The 16,362-nt window shown below is 57.6% G+C and overlaps 3 protein-coding genes across 5 annotated transcripts in view; 1 reads left to right on the forward strand and 2 right to left on the reverse strand.

Moving 5' to 3' along the window:
* Positions 1 to 1,933: 1,933 nt before the first annotated feature.
* ATP6V0B (ATPase H+ transporting V0 subunit b) lies at positions 1,934 to 8,344 on the reverse strand. Its single transcript, XM_074545939.1, has 8 exons — positions 8,176 to 8,344; positions 5,302 to 5,350; positions 4,737 to 4,820; positions 4,219 to 4,296; positions 3,573 to 3,642; positions 3,210 to 3,261; positions 2,639 to 2,829; positions 1,934 to 2,251 (listed from the first exon to the last, which is right to left on the reverse strand). Exons 1-8 carry the CDS (start codon positions 8,240 to 8,242, stop codon positions 2,228 to 2,230), a joined length of 615 nt encoding a protein of 204 aa, XP_074402040.1. The 5' UTR covers positions 8,243 to 8,344; the 3' UTR covers positions 1,934 to 2,227.
* A 173-nt stretch (positions 8,345 to 8,517) lies between these two features.
* On the forward strand, positions 8,518 to 13,851 carry DPH2 (diphthamide biosynthesis 2). The gene is made up of 6 exons (XM_074545925.1): positions 8,518 to 8,722; positions 10,125 to 10,237; positions 10,350 to 10,570; positions 10,759 to 11,397; positions 11,519 to 11,704; positions 11,794 to 13,851. Exons 1-6 carry the CDS (start codon positions 8,576 to 8,578, stop codon positions 11,922 to 11,924), a joined length of 1,437 nt encoding a protein of 478 aa, XP_074402026.1. The 5' UTR covers positions 8,518 to 8,575; the 3' UTR covers positions 11,925 to 13,851.
* Positions 12,767 to 16,362, reverse strand: part of IPO13 (importin 13) — a 31,187-nt gene continuing 27,591 nt past the window's right edge. The window contains exons 16-20 of one of the 3 annotated variants that reach the window (XM_074545924.1): positions 14,200 to 14,266; positions 13,968 to 14,026; positions 13,762 to 13,851; positions 13,431 to 13,612; positions 12,767 to 13,313 (exon numbers count right to left, since the gene is read on the reverse strand). In XM_074545924.1, the coding sequence (XP_074402025.1) occupies positions 13,217 to 13,313; positions 13,431 to 13,612; positions 13,762 to 13,851; positions 13,968 to 14,026; positions 14,200 to 14,266 (495 nt within the window). In that variant the 3' untranslated portion in view covers positions 12,767 to 13,216. Of the gene's footprint in view, positions 13,317 to 13,430; positions 13,613 to 13,761; positions 13,852 to 13,967; positions 14,027 to 14,199; positions 14,267 to 16,362 lie in introns of those variants that run through there. The other 2 variants (XM_074545923.1, XR_012581285.1) reach the window with 2 other exon arrangements.

Consider the following 16,362-nt stretch of genomic DNA (forward strand, 5'->3'; position numbering starts at 1 on the left):
AGCCCCCTCCTCCTGCCATGCCTGGCTGCTCACCCAAGCGAGGGCTTTCCAGCTCCCTTCAACAGACAGCCTTTCAGCAGAGAAGCGAGTGGCACCTACCCAGCCCAGCCCTGTTCCACCCCTGCAAACAAGCCCTGCTGAAAGCAGTCCAACTCTTCTCCAGCTCTTGGTTTGGCTCCTCAGCAGGTGGCATTTTTATCATCGATACCTACACATGGATACCAAAATATCTTTTAACTCCTGCTGCTGCTGGTTCTAAATGAGACTAGGTGTAAGATCCTGGAGCCTTGTTTTAGCTTTTTTTTTCTCTGCTTGAGCAGCAGGTGTTTAGTCCAAGTCCTGGAACCCAAGAGTGCACACCTAGAACCACAGGGCATTCTCACCTTATCACTGCTGGCTATGGTAGGCAGGCTGTGGGTCACCCTGAGAGTAGCCCTGATGGGTCTCATGTCCTTATAAGGGGCCTGTGGGCAAGTCTGGAGCCCATTCCCCTGCCAAAGCTGTTATATTCACAGGCATCATTGGGAGAGTGGAAAAGAACCTCACAGAGGCACATTTCTGATAGCAGATGCATTTCTATCCAGGCAGGGCAGGGCAAGGCCCATCCTTGAAAAACAAGTGGGTGAGTCTTTCAAGACAGCTGCTAACCAGGAAGATGATTAACCCACAGAGCAACTTCTCTAACTCCAGCACAGCACAGCCCCTCCAGCTCCAGACATCTCCTCCCTGAGCTTGGTGTGGGTCTGATAAAATGGCTTTGCAGCTCCCACACAGAACAGGCAAAAGTCTGCCCACATCTGACACTCTTTCTTCAAACCAGGCAGGGCCCAGTTTGTGTCCTGCCACTACACAGGTATCACATTGCTCCTGTGAGAGCCTCCAGCCCCAGGGGACATCCAGCACGGGTAGCAGAGGCAGTGGCTTGGTTTTCTCCCCCCAACTTGTCATGCAACCAGGGCTGAAATTCACTGCAGCCCCAAAACTCATAGGACAGTCTGGAAGAGAGGCAGGAGAGCAGCAGATCTCAAAGGGGCCATGCAGAGGCAGCTGCCCTAGTTCAAGGGCAAGAATCAGCAGGCTCCAGGAGTCCCACTGCTGCCCCAGCCTGTGGCATCCACACAGGAAAAGGACAGCTCCAAGAGTGCATCTGCTCTGACACAGCACTGGAAGATCAGTGCTTTCTCTATGAAGGTATACTGCTAGAAGAACAGTATGAGGGCCTTGTGCTGGATACAGCAGATGCAGCAGCCTCCAGGGTCTCAGCAGAGCACATGCAGAAGGACCTTGTTCTTCCCTTCCCCCAAGCAGCAGATGAGCGGCAGGTCCAGCTGTCTACAACCAGCTTCCCCACACTATTCAGCACAGCTAGGGACAGGGAACAGAGCCAGCACAAAGTGTCCCCACCCCTGGGACCTCTACCTGGACAGAGGGGCACTGCAGACTGGAGTGCCCCAGCATGCAGCCCAGTCTCACCAGGGAGCTGCTGGCTGGAGGATGTCCTTTGAAGAGGCAAAAGTTTCACTTTGTCCTTCTGGTGCTCTCCAGCTACACAATGGGGCTATGGACACTGTGTACACCCCCCTACACTAAACTACCTGGATAGGAGCTGAAAAGCACAAAGCAGCTTGTGTTGGGCTCACGTTGGGCTGCTAGGAGCCTGGCAGAGGCAATTCAGAGCTGCCTGCTGCCTGTTCCAACAGCCTTGTACCTGCTCCAGGCAGCAAGGCACAGCTCTACGTTCCCACAGCCCAAAGAGGGTGGCTCTTGCAGCCTGAGAAAGCAACAGAATTAACACCACAGAGGCAGGACAGCACCAGGCTCCTGGAACAGGACAGGGATTTTGCCAGAGGCACAAAGAGGAATCTCTGGGGGAGCCCAAACCAGCACTTGCTCTCAGCAAACCTCCCCAGCATGCACAGGGAAGAGAAAGAGCTGGACAAGAACCATATTTATTTCACTGACACAGGATTGCACTGATGGTCAATTCTACACACCGGGGATGGGCAGCAGCAGGGCCCTACGAGCTGGGCCAGGCTGCTGGGGGCAGAATTCACACAGAGAAATTTGTTTCTTCCAAGGGGCCGATTGATCTGCAGGACGGGGCTCTAGGCGGTCAGGCTCCTGCTGCCGGTGCCAGCATCTCCCACCCCAACCGAGTATAGAAACATTAAATAAGTATGTACAGAACCTCTTGGGGTGTGCTGGAACAGGCTGAGTGCAACAGGGCTCAGCCCATTTTTACTTTAGATGTCTGGAAAGAAAGAAGAGAGGTTAGATTGTGGCCCACAAACCCCAGCTCAGTGCCCCAGTGCCACCCAAGCACCCCAGCAAGCTGTAGACAGCTTCCAGAAGCTGTAGACAGCTTATGAGTCCCACTGGTAAGACATGAATATCACACAAGGTGCATGCAAGGTGACACCCTCAGTGACAGAGGGGACATCAGAAGGGTTCCCAATGCTGCATATAGGCACCGTAAGCTCTGGGAAGAGCTGTGCCACCCCAAGCCTTGTAAGCAGTCTCTCCATCCCAATGCAAAAGATTGTGCTGAAACCCAGGTGTGTCTCCCTAGGGCTGGAAAGCATCCAGGGTGACAGCACCTCGGGCTCACTCAGGCCTGGTGGCCTCAGGAAGCAGGTACCTGCAGGATAGCAACGATGACTCCAAACAGCCCTATGGCACTGCCAAAGATTTCCACGATCAGGATCTTGACGAAGAGGCTGGCATTCTGGGCATCAGCCAGGGCAGCCCCGCTGCCCACGATGCCCACGCAGACCCCACAGAAGAGATTGCATAAACCCACGGTCAGACCAGCTCCAAACATGGAGAAACCTGTGAGAGAGGAACGCTGCAACAACAGGATGTAACCCCTGCCACCTGCACCCAGGACATGTTGCAGAAGCTCTGTCTCAAGGTGACAGAAGACCAGGAGCTGCCAAGCCCCAGCAACGCCCTGTTTGGGGAGCAGGATTGCTCCAAGGTGCGCCTCAGGTTCCACAGTGCCAGGCCACTGCTCCACCCAGGGAAGGAACAGTGCTCCACAGCACAGCCTGCTGGGCACAGGAGGTGCTAGAAGGTAAGTACAAAGCTGCCTTTTGGCAGAAGAGTCACATGTCCTTCAGACACCAGCAGCCGACCATGGGTGGGTCAGAGGTGGGGTCAGGGTGTGGCAGTGCTCACAGTGACTGCACCAGGGACCCAGAAGTCCTTACCTGCGTGGTAGTTCCTGGCTCCAATCTCTTCTGGGGTGACTCCATTGAAAGGCTGAGAGAAAGCACAGGACCTGGGTTAGTGACAAGTCTGTGGTCTCTGGAAGAGGTACCTGTCCCTGATAAGCCTAATTTTGGCCAGAGCCAGTCCCTGATTCAACGTCATGGCTTCATGGAATCAGCCTTGTGTTTGCTCTCCCAACCCTCTCTATCACAGGCAAGGATTCCCTACACAGACCACCAGTCCAGGGGCTCCCAAAGGCACCACAGTGTTCCCAGTGCCCACAGGGCCACCCCTCACCATACTGGCCCATGACCAGCTGTGCCATCCCTGCACCAGCCCCATGGCCTCGGGCGCTTCCATACCTCAGCCATGTTACTGATGACTATTGCCATGATGATCCCGTAGATGGCCACGGCCTCACAGAAAATGATGCTGTGGGAGAAAGGCAAAGCCTGAGCACAGCACTTCAGTCAGTCTCACCAGTGTCCTGGGGGGAAGACCCCACCCAAAGGAGCCCCTGCCAGTTCATGCCCAGCTAGACAGATCCCTCCAGAGCCATATGGGAAGCTACCCACTGCTTTACTTTCAAACTAGGGGGAGCTGCCAGACACAAAGGCTGGATGCTGGTTCTGCTGGGGCACCTGAGTAAGCTGCAAGGATCCTGTTGGAAGCAGGCCTGGGAAGCCTTGCCCTTCACCAGCCTGTTTCTGCTCCTTGTGGAAGGGTTGTGCAAGGAGAACCCTTGCCTGGGCAGGATGTGTGATCTCAGGGTGTTTGTTTTGAACACACTGGGCTCATTCACAGTGTGATATCACACAGTGACCCTTCAAAGCAGCACTCTGGCTCCTTTAGGGCTCTTTGTTTTGAAAGCAAACAGCATCAGCAGCTCAGCAAGGAGCAGCCTGCCAGCAGCACCCAGCTAGAGAGCAGACAGAAGCCTCTTCACTGGGTTGTGACCTGCCTCACTCAGGTGCAGTGCAAGAACTAACCCCAGGTGTGTGTGCTTACCTCACCAGATTCTTTGTTTTGATCCGCGGGGCTTTGACTCCACCGCCAATGATGCTGGAGCCCGTGATGTAAATCCCCCTGTAGCAGACAAGGGTGGTCGGTAGAAGATCTGGCACTCACAGAATTCTATACAGAAGCCAGGATCTTTCAGCTGAGCAAAGAATCAGGCACGCAGCTGGGGACACTGAGCACTCAGCCTAGCCACTCCCAGGGTATGGGTGGCCCCAGGCTGCACCACCTACACCAGCAGAACTGCTGGGGCACAAGAGCCACCATGGACAGCCCAGGCTCAGGGGTACAGCTTCCAGAAACTTCCATGTCTTTCCACTGCCACTGCTGCCCGTGGGCTGGTCCATCCAGACCCCCCAGCAGTCCAGCAATTCAGTCCCAGTGGTGTGGTGACCCACAGTCCTACATGTACACAGTGCTCTACCCTGCTCTGCTGTGGGAAAACTGCAGTGCATACACAGCTACCAAGCGGGACAGCAGGAGAGTGCTCAAGAGCCAGTCCCACTCACCAGGCAGCTCCCACCACAGACAGGGAGATGGCCAAGCCAATGCCCAGGTTGGACCACATGTAGGGTGAGGTCTCTGTCAGAAACCTGGAGAGAAAGAAACGCCCTGAGTTAGCACACAGGCTGAGCCCCCACAGTCACACCACACAGCCTATCCCAAACCAGGTACCCCTCCACCAAATCATGAAGCCCAAGATGGGTTGGGCAGCCAGACAGCAGGACATGAGAACGTCTGTCTGCCAGCCAGAAACACAGGACCCTCACCTGCATGGATCAAGATCTTCCTCCCAAGCCCTCACTGTGAAGCAGAAGCCTGGGCTTGGAGACGTGGAGGGCAGAGCAGCAATAGCTGCACCAGGACCTCATAGGGAGCCAGCCACAGGAACACAGGGGCTGCATCCATCCCACCTCCCGGGGAGCAGAGTTCCTGCTCACTGCAGCTCGGGTTCTCCTGCCACATAGTGACCACTGCCCATCACCCAAAAGCAAGTGCTGCTCCTGGAGGCACTGCCAGCACTGCCAGCCTCTCACACAGCCCTGAGGGTGCCTGAGCTTACAGGGAACTCACCAAGCCACATCGAAGCGGAAACCCAGGTCAAATATTGTGTAGCAGATCCCTGGAAAGCAAGAACAAGATGGAAACCTCCAGGGAGGCAGCAGCTGGATCCAGCACTGCTGGTTCCTCCCCCACCTGCACAGCCCCAAGGCAAAGGCCCAGGAGCACAGCACACGAAGGAGGGTCACTGGGAATACTGGCTCAAGCATGCAGAGCTGTGGGGCAGGATCTCCCCTCCAAATGCTACCCCCGTGATGGCAACACTTCCACATCAGCACAGGACAGACAGCCTGGGCCTGAGGTACTGTCAGACCCCATCACAGTCTTGCCCAGAAGATGATCATGGTTGTTGTCACACCTGTTTTCCATTCCCTGGCCGTGCTGAGCACCCACAGACCATGCTGAGCTACAGGGTCTCAATCCTCAGCCTGCGGCTCTCCAATGGCTCAGCCCTGCTGGAGAGCCACAGGGACCAGCTGTGAGCTCTTCTCTGCCACAGGAGGGACAAGAGGAGCCAGGCTGTGCCCTGACTGACCATCACATGCTGCTACATCCCCATCCCATCAGTGTTTGTGCTGCTTTCCAGGAGCCCACCAACACGAGCAGTTCCAGCTTTGCTCCAACACCCCCTTTCCAAGGCTGTGGGCTCAAGAAATGACTGTAGTTCTCAGCATTTCCCCCAGGATAATTTCCAGATAAATTTATACTCCAGCACAGGTGGGAGACACCACAGCACTGTCCTGAGAAACTCAGAAAAGCCCTTCCTTTCCAAGGAGGGCTTGCCCTGCTGTGCTCATCTCCCACCAGGAACCACAGCCAAGAGTCACATCCCTGCACATGCAGAGGTGCTGCACCAAAACCCTGCCTTAGTCCGAGCTCCTGAGTGGGAAACGTGGCTGCAGACCAGGAGAGACGCTTGCTCTTTGCTGGAAAAGGGAGGGTGACGAGCCCTAAGGAACAGATAAGCACAGGCATCGTGGCACTGTGTGCTCCATGCCAGGCACAGAGGGAAGGGACAGCTCTGCCATATCTGACTGCAACCAGTCCCTGCCTGTGGGATGCTGATCCCGTGTACGGCTGGGAAAAGAGGAAATGGGAGACCTGTGGAACATTCCAATGCAGCAGAGAGGTCACTGCCCGTGTCCCACTGCTCCCTCCCACCCCAGAGCAGCAGCCTGGAAGTAGGGGGTGATGGCAATCAGCCCAACAGCAATGTGGGGACAGGACCATGCCCTTCCCTGAGCACAGCAGGATAATTCATCCCACTGGAAGGGCTCAGCACTGCAGATCCCTGGCAGCAGGGATGTCCCCATTACTTTTGTGTGCTCACCCCCCCATGTGCAGCTCAGGTCTCAGCACCCTCAGGGGAGCACACAAGCACTGTCAGGCCCCAAAATGGGAGGCGGTAATGCTGATCACTCTTTGTGCCACAGATTTGGGGTGCCCCCCTCCTCTATAGAGACATACAAGAATGAAGAATGGTGCCACCACAGCCAAGGAATACAGAGGAAAGCCACAGCCCAGCCTGCAAGTCTGGCAACCTTCAAGGATGATCTCTAGTACTGGGTCCAGCTAGTCTGTTACTTGTGTTTTGGCTTTGCTGCTTGGCTGTCAGAACAGGAACTGAACCCAGCCAGCCTCAGCTGCCTCCACTCCCCAGAAGTGGTAAAAGAGAGCTACAACCAGCTCAGGGCAGGTCCTCAGGGCACCTTTCATCTCTTCAAGAACAGGTGTAACCTTAGATTCATATGCAAAAGAAACAGGGTAAAGGACACTCTCCTGTGAGCCCTGACTTGCAGCCCTGAAGCCAGAAGGACACAAGACAGGGCAGCAGGACTGAAGGATCAAATCAGGGTTTAGGACAAAGACAGAAAACACAAAGAGACACTGCTGCAACACTGCATGGAGCAAGACCACTTCCTGCTCGTGGTCTTTCTCAAAAAGGGACTGCAACAGGGTAGGGGAAGTTCAGACTAACTGGGCTCAGCTCAGCAAGATTTTCCAACAGTCTCACATCCACAGGGTGAATGTGCACTGCTGTGAGCTACATGATTCAGAGAGCCCAGGGAGGCAGCCCTGGGCCCACACTGGCTTCACCAGGCCCTGGAAACACGAGGGAGTGAGACACCCCTCACTCCTGACTCATTCTCTCCTCTCATCCCAACACTGAAGCAATGGCCAAGGTTTCCCCAGCCTCTGCCTGGTTTGTGGTCACTTCATTCTGTGCTAGGAGAAAATAACCAGCAGCCCCAGCACAAAATCCACCCGCTGGCCTTCGGGCATTAAATCCATCCTCCAAAAGCCCGACACCCTCAGCAGCAGTGCATGGGCTGCCACGAAGCAGCTCCACCATCAACCAAACTGCACGTTCTCTCATGCTGCCACAGCCTGGCAGGGCTGGGCGATCTCTCCACCCGAGAGACATCAACCAGCAGAGTCTGAAGCACCGGGCTCCTCCTGCCTTCACCTGCCCCGATCTACCGAACCCCCTGACCGGCACCGGCACCCTTCTGCTCTCGCACACACAGAGAAGCGAATCAGCAGCCCAAGCCACACAGGCTCAGAGCTCCACATCCATCAGCGACTGGGGGTGACCCGGCACCGCTGGGGCTCCGAGGGCACTGCCCAGACAGGGGAGCCCCCAGCAGCACCCCCGGCCCCGCCGGAGAGCACGGGCCAGCCCCAGGGAGCGCCGCGGCCACCGGGGCCCGACAACGCTGCACCCCTCACCGCCCGGCTGCCTTTCGCACACCAAAGCAACCCTCCCCCCCTCCGCAGCACGGGCAGGAACCGCAGCCGCCCTCGGGCCCGGAATCCCCTGCCGCCCCCCGGCTCAGCCCCGCAGCGCAGCCCCCGGACCCCCCTTCTCCCTGCCCCGGCGCTGACCGACGCCGAGCAGCGTGGTCCAGAAGGCGAGGCCGAGCCCCGAGTAGAGCAGGGCGAGCCCCGTCATGGCGGCGGCGGCGGCGGCGGCACCGAGCGGCGCGGCGGGAGCGGATCGGGCCGGGTCACCTGACCCCCGCGCGGCACCTGACCGGAACTGCAGCGCCCGCACGGAAGTACCGGAACGCCACCGCTGCCACCGCGCCCGCTTATTGGCTGCCTGGTTTGACAGTGGCGGGGAAACTACAACACCATAATGCACCGCGACCGGCGCGTATTTCCATTGGCTGCAGTCACATCTCCACCCGGTTGTGGGCGGGGCTTATGGGGGCGGGGAATGCGGAGCAGAGCTTCCATTGGCCAGCGCCGCGCCGCAGCCCGGAAGCGGGTCTCGCGTGCCACCATGGCCGCGGCCTTCAGCAGCGATGGGGAGGCCGTGCTGAGGCGGGAGCTGTGCACGGCCGTGGCCGCGGCACCGCGGAGCGACCTCGACGGCTACTACGAGATGGGCCGGGCCTCCGCCTTCGTGCGGGATGGCGGGTTCCGCAAGGTGAGTGGGACCCAGTGTGGAGCCGGCGGGGGGCTGCGGCCGCCCCTTCTCCCGCTGCCTCACAGGATTGTTAGCGCTGGGAGGCTGATCTGGAGATCGCCCTGTCCCACCCCCTTGCCAAGGCAGGGGCACCAGAGCAGGTTGTGCAGAAACGCGCCCAGATGCGTTTGCAATGTCGGCAGTGATGGAGGCTCCACGGCTTCCCTGGGCAGCTGCTCCAGTGCTCTGCCACCCACAGTGTAAAGGACTCGTTCCTGTGTTAAGATGAAACTTCTTTTGCCTTGGTTTATGGCCATTGCTCCTTCCTCTTTCCTGCTGGTGGGCTCCACTGAAAAGAGTCTGGCACCGTCCTCTTGGCACCCGCCTTTGAAATATTTATATTATTAATGAGATCTTGTCCTCGTTCCAGGCGGGACAGGGTTAATTTTTGCAGTAGCCCGGAGGGGGCATGGCCACGACCCAGAGGTTACTCTGTCCCACTTCTCATCACTTTCTGGGGACAGGGAAGGGGTTCTTCCCGAGTTCCATAGTGTGGCATGGTCAGGTATAGTCAGAGCCCTGCATCAAGCACTCCTGTGTGAATCATTTGTCTCTTATACATTGTAATTATTACTGTTGCTGTTAACGTTGGTTTTCTTATTTAATTTGCTGTTTCCAGTAAACTGCTTGATCTTGACCTGTGATCTTTACCCTTTGTGCTTCCAATTCTCTGCTCCATCCCACTGTAGGAGGAAGGAGAGGGGGGAGCAAGGGAGTGGCAGCGTGGTTTGGAGAGGCTCAGTGGGAGCACTGAACTGGGGAGTTCCATTCCCAAACCACAACAGATCTCTCAGTCTTCTCTTGTCCAGACTAAACAAGCCCAGCTCCCACAGTCTCTCCTCACAAGAGAGATGCTCCAGACCTCCGTGTGGCCTCTATTGGACCTTCTCCAGCAGCTCCTTGTCTTTCTTACCCTGAGGAGCCCAGAACTGGAGACAGTACTCCTGATGTGCCTCACCAGGGCCAAGCAGGAGGGAAGGATCATCACTCTGAACCTGCTGGCCACACTTTTGCCAGTGCACTCCAGGATCCCATTGGCTGTCCTGGCTGTAAGGGCCCTGCCAGGTCCTTATCTGCAGAATTGTTCTCTAGTAGGTCAGCCCCCAGCCTGTGCTGGTAGTTGGGGTTTTGCAGTACACTGCACTTGCCCTAGTTGACCCGCATTAGGTTTCTCTCTGCTTAATTCTCCAGCCCATCAAGGTCCTGCTGCATGGCACAGCCTTCAGGTGTATCAGCCACTCCCCCCAGTTTCATATCAGCAAACTTGCCGAGGGTCTATTCTATCCACTGTATCCATTCCGTCCCTTCACCTCACCCTCCCCAGTGCCTCACTCCCGTCTGCCTCTCCCCTTGCTCCCGCCAGGTCGCCCTGCAGTTCCCTGACGAGCTCCTGGCAGACGCGGTGCAGGTGGCAGGCGGACTGGAGGCAGCCACCGGGGCCGAGATGTTCGTGCTGGGAGACACCACCTACGGCAGGTCCGTGTGGGGCTCCTGGGCTTCCCCTGCGGGCAGGGACGGGGCGGTGCCAGGGAGGGGAGAGGGCTCCATGCTGCAGAGCCTGTGTGATACCGCGTTGTTCTCCTCGCAGCTGCTGCGTGGATGAAGTGGCTGCCGAGCACGTGGGTGCTGAGGCAGTGCTGCACTACGGCCCGGCCTGCCTCAGCCCCTGCAGGAAGCTCCCGGTGCTGCACATCTTCGGGCAGCAGCCGGTGGACGTGGGGCGCTGCGCAGAGGCGTTCCGGGAGCTCTACCCCGAGCAGCAGAGCCGTGTGGTGGTGCTCAGCGATGTGGTGTATGCCCATGCGATGGGTGAGTGCTCCGGGCCAGGGAGGGGGCTCTGGTACTGCTCTGAGCTCTGCAGGGCTGACAGGGTCAGACCAAGCAGGCACTCGTTCCCCAGACACTGGCAGGGTTTTGTGTCTTCTCCCCTGATCTGCTGCACCTTCTCCACGTCAGGACTATGGCCAAGTTTGGTTCTCACTCCTCTCTTTCTTCAGGCGAGCTGGAGCAGCAATTGTGCCCCGAGTACCCCAATGTCATCTTCTCCAGGCTGGTGTGGGGAGACCCTCCTGGCCCCGCAGTTCCTGGCGAGGAACAGAAGTTTGGTCGCCAGTTCCTGGTGGAAGCTGCAGGAGGGCTTCAGGACTATGCCATGTTCTACGTGGGAGCTGAGGGCCTTGCCCTCACCAGCTTCATGCTGACCTGGAACCGCTGTCCTTTCAGCTCCTTCAATCCCACCACCGGCTGCGGCCGCCGCGAGACCCTCAACGTCAACCGGGCCCTGATGCGGCGGCTGTACCTGGTGGAGCGTGCCCGGGATGCCAGCATGGTGGGCATCCTGGTGGGCACCCTCGGCGTGGCGGGCTACCTGACTGTGCTGCAGCACCTCCGGGAGCTGCTGGCCCGGGCTGGCAAGCGCAGCTACACGCTGGCCGTGGGGAAGCCCAACCCCGCCAAGCTGGCCAACTTCCCGGAGGTGGATGTCTTTGTCCTGGTGGCCTGTGCTCAGAACTCCCTCCTGGACTCCAGTGACTTCTACAGACCTGTTGTGACCCCCTATGAGCTGGAGCTGGCCTGCAACCCAGCCCGTGAGTGGACGGGGAACTACCTCACAGACTTCCGAGACCTGCTGCCAGGTAACAGCTACAGACAGCTGCCCAACACCCTCCCAGGGCATACTGCACCCAGCTGCCCTGCCTGTAAGCTGTGCTTGCTTCAGGACAGATGGGCCAGGCTAACACTACCATTCCTTGGCAGGTGCCTGTGCTCATGTTGAGCTCCCCCCGGCTGTTCCCGCAGAGGAGGCAGTTCCCGATGTCTCGCTCATCTCAGGGAAGATGCGAGCTGCCCACCTCTGTGACCCCCTCTCCTCTCAGCTGCCCCCCAGCGCTGCCCTGGCCTGCAGGGACCAGACACGGGCGCTGGCAGAGATCAGCCCCGCAGGTTGGTGTTGGTGCCGTGGTGGGGCTGAGTGCTGGTGCAGGGCAGTGCCACCTTCTTGCTCCAGGTAACAATTCCCTTTCTCCTCCCAGCCTCCTTTCTGGAGTCCCGCAGCTGGCAGGGCCTGGAGCAGCAGCTGGGACAGACCCCGGTGTCCAAGGCGGTGCAGGGCCGGCGAGGAATTGCCATTGCCTATGAGGACGAAGGGTGTGAGCAACGCTGATTCAGCAGCACTGGCACCCAGCCAGGAGCGGGGCTGTGGAGCGGGGCTGTGTGGGCCCTGCTGTTGCCTCCCACTGGGTGCACTGCCGGCACCTTGCTGGATGTGGCCTTGGGTCAGTAATACTGCAGTGGGGGAGCAGGAGCTGCACGTGTGTTCAGGAATGCCTGTGGCACCCTGAGGCTCATGGCCAGGGCAGCAGCAGGGCCAGGAGAGACAGGCACTTGGCCCAGAGCCAGTCTCCAGGGCTCCTTCATCCAGGGCAGCTTTGTCCCTACATGGAAAGGTCACGACTTTGCAAGAGCTGACAGTGCTGGGACTTGAGGCTTTTGTGGACTACTGCTGCTAACTAAAGCTGAAGAGGATTTGAGAATGAACTGGTTTTTAGAATAAAACATGGGCTGAGGAGCACAGATGTCCCAAAGTGAAAAACGTATCATAGTGCCTGCTGGCGAGCAAAGCCCTGTGTGTCAGCTAACACCAGCCAGAAGGAACAGAAAACCAGAACCAGGACCTCTAACAGTAAAAGCACAGGCTGGGCTGGGGAACTAGGGCAAGGGCAGGGGAACTCTGAGCAGAAACAAGCCCCTCAGCTGCTCTTATGAATGGTAATGGGGTGCACACATCCTGTGCTGCAGGAAGGATCCTGTGTTTGGCAGGGCTGGAGCCCAGCCCCTCTCATGTGAGGCAGGGCTGTTTATGCTCCATGACTGTTTTTTGCCATCCCTCCCAAAGCCAGGGAGACACTGAGGTGTCCCAGCCTTGATTTTACCCCTCCACTCAGTTTTTTCCCCAGAGGGAAGAGGCTGGAAGGTCTGGGTACTGCAATAACGACAGCCACAACATAGAAATATTCTTAATATAATTAGGTGCAGGGCCTCCCCCCTCCCAACCACACGTACAAACAAGCAGGGGGCAAATCCCCCCGCCCAGCCAGCCACTGCTGCAGGCACAGGGTGGCCTCCCTGCTGCGGGGAAGGGCTGGGGAGGGGCTGGTAGCCCAGGGACAGGGCAGCCTGTGCTGGGGCAGCTCTGCCCAGGCTTCCCCTGCCCCGCCACCGCCTCCTGCAGCCAGCACTCCTGTTCCCTGCGAGGAGGGAGCATGCTGGGGGAAACAAAGATGCTGACACCGAGATGCGGCCACCAAATCTAGCTGAGGAGCGTCCCGAGTGGGTTAATTCTAGGTGGAGGGTTATTCTATGAGCCGTACTGCAGCAGGGCAGGGAGGATGGGGGGGCTTTTCCTTGTGGGGAAGAGCTGGTCCAGGCAAATCGTCCACGGTCCTGGCCAGGTGCTCAGTAGTCTGCTGTGTATTCTGTACCATGCAGCCCTCGGCACAACAAGGTGAACTCCTTCACCATCTCCTTCACTCGCCGCTTGTTCACACGCTCTCTGCTGAGACAGAGGGAGGGGACAAACATGAAGTAGGACAGCTGCACTGGGCCATGCAGGGGGGTCATTCCTGTGGGAAGTGTGGGGCACAGCTGCCAGGGCCAGTGGCACACAAACCTGAGGATCTGCTGGCTGAAGTTTTCCTTCTGCTCTGGAGTTACTCGGGCTGAGGGGAAGCCATCCTGCTGCATGGCCTCCTTGATCCAGACACTCAGGAGGCTGAAGCAGTGCTTGTTCAAGGCAAAGAGGATTTCTGCAAAGTGATCCATGAGGCTGCGGGAAGCCTGGCCACCGATGCCCTGCCACAGAGCAAACGACACGCTGAGCCCACACTGTCACTCCCTGCTCCCACCCACACTGCTGGGCTCTCTGTCCCTGGCTCTGCAGGCATGCTCTCAGGAATAGAGCCCAATGCTGCCTGGGGAGCCCGTGGTGCAGCATCTCTCACCTCTAGCACTGCCTGCAGCAGCGCTTTGCCATTCTCATGCACGACCTGTCCCACCGGGGCGATCTCTCCACAGCGGGGCAGCAGCTCCGTCTGCAACACAGAGGCCAGGCTGCTCAGTGCCAGCACAGGCTCCACACTGCAGCACTGCCCAACCTCAGCCCCACGCCCAGCTCTCAGGGAGGACTCTATGATGGCATCATACTCACAAAAAAGCCACAGGATGCTTTGACTGTTGGGGCCTCGGGAAACTTGAGTGAAAGGACACCTGCAGGCAAAAATTACTCAGGTTAGCAGCCAGAAAACCTCCTGGCCATCCCAAATCAGCCCTGTGGTCCCCAGCCCTTCGCCCTTCCTGTTTTGCACCCAGCTCTACAGGAGGAGCAGGCTGGCTTCTCCTCCGGGTGATTTGGAGCACATGCCCATGCCCATGGTACTCACCACACTGAAACACTGCTTTGACATCCAGGTTGCTACACAGGAAGAGATCCGGCTTCCTTTTCAGAGCCTGCAAGGCACACAGACAGGCAGCATGAACCCAGCGCTGCAGAGGCAGCCAGGAAGCCTCCAAGGAACCCAGTGCCCCAGACAGCCTCTGCCTGGCCACACACTTACCTGAGCACACCCCCAGGAAAGGGCAGATTCACACAGTACAGCAGGAAACCATCACTTTACCCCTCCCCAGAATATAATTCAAACAGCCAGGCAGTTTGCTACACCCAGGATCTGCTGGCCCCAGGAGCTGAGGAAAGATGCCACAGTGGTGTGCAAACACTCAGACACAGAGGGCTCCTGTCCCATCAGAGCAGATCAGGCAGCAGCACCGCTCCCAGGGCAAGGGCAGCCATGCAGGGCTCAGCAGTGACCAGCCACCCATATACTTTTCTCCTCTCCTGAAGATGCTGGCATCCCTGGGGTCACAGCAACTAGTTCAAGCAGTAGCCCCAGACTGCACCAGATGATGAGATGCCAACATTTCTTGGCAGTTCCTGAGCAGCAAGTCTGAGATCAAGAAAGCTTGGGGTTTTTTAATGCCACACAATGATTCCACCAGCCTCTGTGCGGGTCAGGCACTGCTGCTGGAGACACCCTGAGCTGTGGTACTTTGTGCAATGACTTAGTCCCCCTGGTGCTGGCACTGAGCAATTACTAGGTGGAAATGTTTCAGCCTGCACCCTCCACTCAATGGGAAGGGTTTTTGACCTGCCTCAGTGAGCCCTGCTGTATTAGGCAGCCACATCCATACCCTGACCACCATGCCCACTGCTGCAGAAAAGCACTGGGAATGGCAGCCATGCCTCCTGCCCTGCTGTCACTGCAACACCAGGGACAGCAGCCATAGCACTGGAACAGCCCTGCTGTGTGCCTGGAGCTCAGAGAGCAGCATACCAGGGCAGAAAGCCCTTGGGCTCTGTGTGGGGCCACTTTACCCTCTGAGCCTTTTCCCAGGGATAAAAGCAGGGACAGCTCTCAATCAACAGCACCCAGGACACACAGCCATCTGCCCTGTGGTCTATACTCAGAGCAAAACAGACTTAATTCCCACCCCATCTTCTCCAGGGAAAGTCCAGAGCCATCTGCCCAGTGCAGATGCTGGAAAACAAGAAGCTGAGGAGCAGGTTTCAGAGCTACTCCATCTCCTTTCTGACCTTTCCTATCACACACTGCAGAAGAGGATTCAGTTTTGGGCACAGAAGGCATCACTGTACCAGGTGGAGATGGCACAACTGCAGGTACCTCTCCCTGCTGGATACAGGCAGAGAGCTTCATGGGGCAACCAAGGGCCACGTTATACCTGTGTGTGTATATACAGGCCGTGCACCACTGCTCCTGAGGCACTGGCACCAACATCAGCAGGTGAGCTGCTGGCTGAGCAATGGTTTAGGAGCATATCCACTCATCGAGGCTGCTGCTGTACAGCTGGCCCCGTACAGGACAAACACTTGCAAGAGATGTTACAGTTTTAGCCTGCAACATCTGTAACAGCCTGGGACACTAATCCTGCTGGGGCCCTACTGTGAGCTCCAGAGCAGGGACTGTGAGCCTTTCCCCCAGCAGCACCTTGCCCAAATGCAGCTGGCTCCCATGATAACCACCCAGCTGCAGGTTCCTCCACCCTGCCCATCCATGGGTTTTAACCTGAGTCCTGCATGCTCCAAGTGTTCCATCTGGCACAAGTCTTCCAATGTGCTCAGGTTCCTACCTACCTGCAGGGTGCTCCTCCCAGCCAAACCAGACCTGCTGCAGGCAGAGCCCCCCAAGTTCTCCTGCAGATTCACTGCAGCATCTGCTCCTCAATCCAACAGTGCCGGGGGGAAAGATGTCAGTATTGGGACAGCTCCTTCCCATAGGACACTTAGCAGAGTGCAAGCCCAATGCAGACCTGGGTACATATACCTAAGTCTAATGTAAAAAGAGATGCTTTTTACCCCCACAAGGTGTGGCCCTCTGGAGCTTCTCCCATAAGAAAGCAGCACCAGGCAGGTCCAGCTAATCTTTCCCAACACCAGGTATGTCCAGCTGCTCTTTCCTAGCACCAGGAACCCTGCTCCAGCTCTAGGACCTCTTCTTGCCAGCCCATCTTCCCTGTCTTCTGCCACAGCA

The sequence above is a fragment of the Zonotrichia albicollis genome, chromosome 8 (assembly GCF_047830755.1).
Source record: "Zonotrichia albicollis isolate bZonAlb1 chromosome 8, bZonAlb1.hap1, whole genome shotgun sequence".
In the NCBI taxonomy this organism is placed as follows: Eukaryota; Metazoa; Chordata; class Aves; order Passeriformes; family Passerellidae; genus Zonotrichia; species Zonotrichia albicollis.